At 50.9% G+C, this 1,608-nt stretch overlaps 1 protein-coding gene across 1 annotated transcript; it reads right to left on the bottom strand.

Annotated features, from left to right (window-relative positions):
- Positions 1-275: 275 nt before the first annotated feature.
- LOC104268050 (olfactory receptor 14A16-like) lies at positions 276-1,244 on the bottom strand. Its single transcript, XM_009870369.1, has one exon. The coding sequence runs from the start codon at positions 1,242-1,244 to the stop codon at positions 276-278; it is 969 nt and encodes a 322-aa protein (XP_009868671.1).
- Between the last annotated feature and the right edge of the window lie 364 nt (positions 1,245-1,608).

The raw sequence follows: 1,608 nt of genomic DNA, 5'->3' as shown, positions 1-1,608 counted from the left end.
AGCCCGGTCACACTGCAGGACGGGGAAAAAGTGGCCAGAGCCCTCAGGCCTTACCCTAGCACAGGGGCTCAGGAGGAGATGGTGGGAGTGGAGAGACCAAGCTCTCCAGTCATACTGCTGTGTCGAGACTCTCCTCCTCTTTCTCCTCAGCACAAATGATCATTCAGAAAAGAGAAGCAGAAAGTGAATTGGAAAGGGCCTAAAGCTTTATCAAATGTATGAAAATATCGACAACAAAAATAACAGAAGACAGGCACGGCCTTCAGTAAGTTACACTATAAGTGCTGTACAGAAGAAAACAGGCACTTTATTGCTTCAGAAAGAGATAAATTCATCAATTTCCTGAGGGCATCCTTGAGCTCCTGGTTCCTCAGGCTGTAGATGAGGGGGTTCACTGCTGGAGGCACCACCGAGTACAGAACTGACACCACTAGGTCCAGGGATGGGGAGGAGATGGAGGGGGGCTTCAGGTTGGCGAAGAAACCAGTGCTGAGAAAGAGGGAGACCACGGTCAGGTGAGGGAGGCACGTGGAGAAGGCTTTGTGCCGTCCCTGCTGCGAGGGGATCCTCATCACGGCCCTGAAGATCCCAACATAGGACACAACAATAAAAACAAAACAGCCAAAAGCTAAACAGGCACTTACAACTGTCAGTCCAGCTTTCCTGAGGTAGTTTGCTTCTGAGCAGGAGAGCTTCAGGATATGGGGAACTTCACAGAAGAACTGTCCGACAGCATTACCCTGGCAGAGGGGCACTGAAAATGCATTGGCCGTGTGCAGGAGAGCATTGAGAAAGCCACTGGCCCAGGCCGCTGCTGCCATGTGGGCACAAGCTCTGGTGCCCAGGAGGGTCCCGTAGTGCAGGGGTTGGCAGATGGCCACGTAGCGGTCATAGGCCATGATGGTGAGAACATAATACTCTGCTGAGATCAAGAAGAGAAAAACAAAAAGCTGGGCCACACACCCTTTGTAGGAGATGCAACTGTTGTCCCAGAGGGAATTGGCCATGGCTTTGGGAACAGTGGTGGAGATGGATCCCAGGTCGAGAACAGAGAGATTGAGGAGGAAGAAGTACATGGGGGTGTGGAGGTGGTGGTGCCAGGCGATGGTGGTGATGATGAGGCCGTTGCCCAGGAGGGCAGCCAGGTAGATGCCCAGGAAGAGCCAGAAGTGCAAGAGCTGCAGCTGCCGCGTGTCTGCGAATGGCAGGAGCAGGAACTGACTGATGGAGCTGACGTTGGACATGTGTGATTTCTTGTCATGGGGGCTCTGTCCAAAGAGAGGAAGCACAAGTTAAAGTTAATACATGCTCCTCTGAGTAAAACAAATCCATTTTTAGATAGAAATCTCTGCCAGTAAAAATGCATTTCCTTTCTCTTTTTTTTTTTTGGCTGTCTGCGTGTGCTCTGAGGTTTCATCTTTGCTCTGTGCAGTGGGTAGGTGGAGCTGGTTTGTGACAGCTCTGACATCCACAGGGGACATCAGGTGTAATCCGCCTTCAACAGTAAACTTCAGTTTCTCCACTCATGACTCTCGCTAGTCTGGGGTGCAGAGAAGAGACTTCATGTGTTCTAAAAGCCATTCAGTTTGTGTCTATTTTCCCCCCATC

This window comes from Apaloderma vittatum, unplaced genomic scaffold (assembly GCF_000703405.1).
Source record: "Apaloderma vittatum isolate BGI_N311 unplaced genomic scaffold, ASM70340v1 scaffold9975, whole genome shotgun sequence".
Classification (NCBI taxonomy): Eukaryota; Metazoa; Chordata; class Aves; order Trogoniformes; family Trogonidae; genus Apaloderma; species Apaloderma vittatum.
The sequence above is the reverse complement of the archived record's forward strand: the minus strand, read 5'-3'. Positions and strand labels throughout refer to the sequence as shown.

What these genes read in the sequence shown, in the direction of transcription:
- LOC104268050 (XM_009870369.1), bottom strand. Translation starts at nt 1,244, where the DNA reads ATGTCCAACGTCAGCTCCATCAGTCAGTTCCTGCTCCTGCCATTCGCA.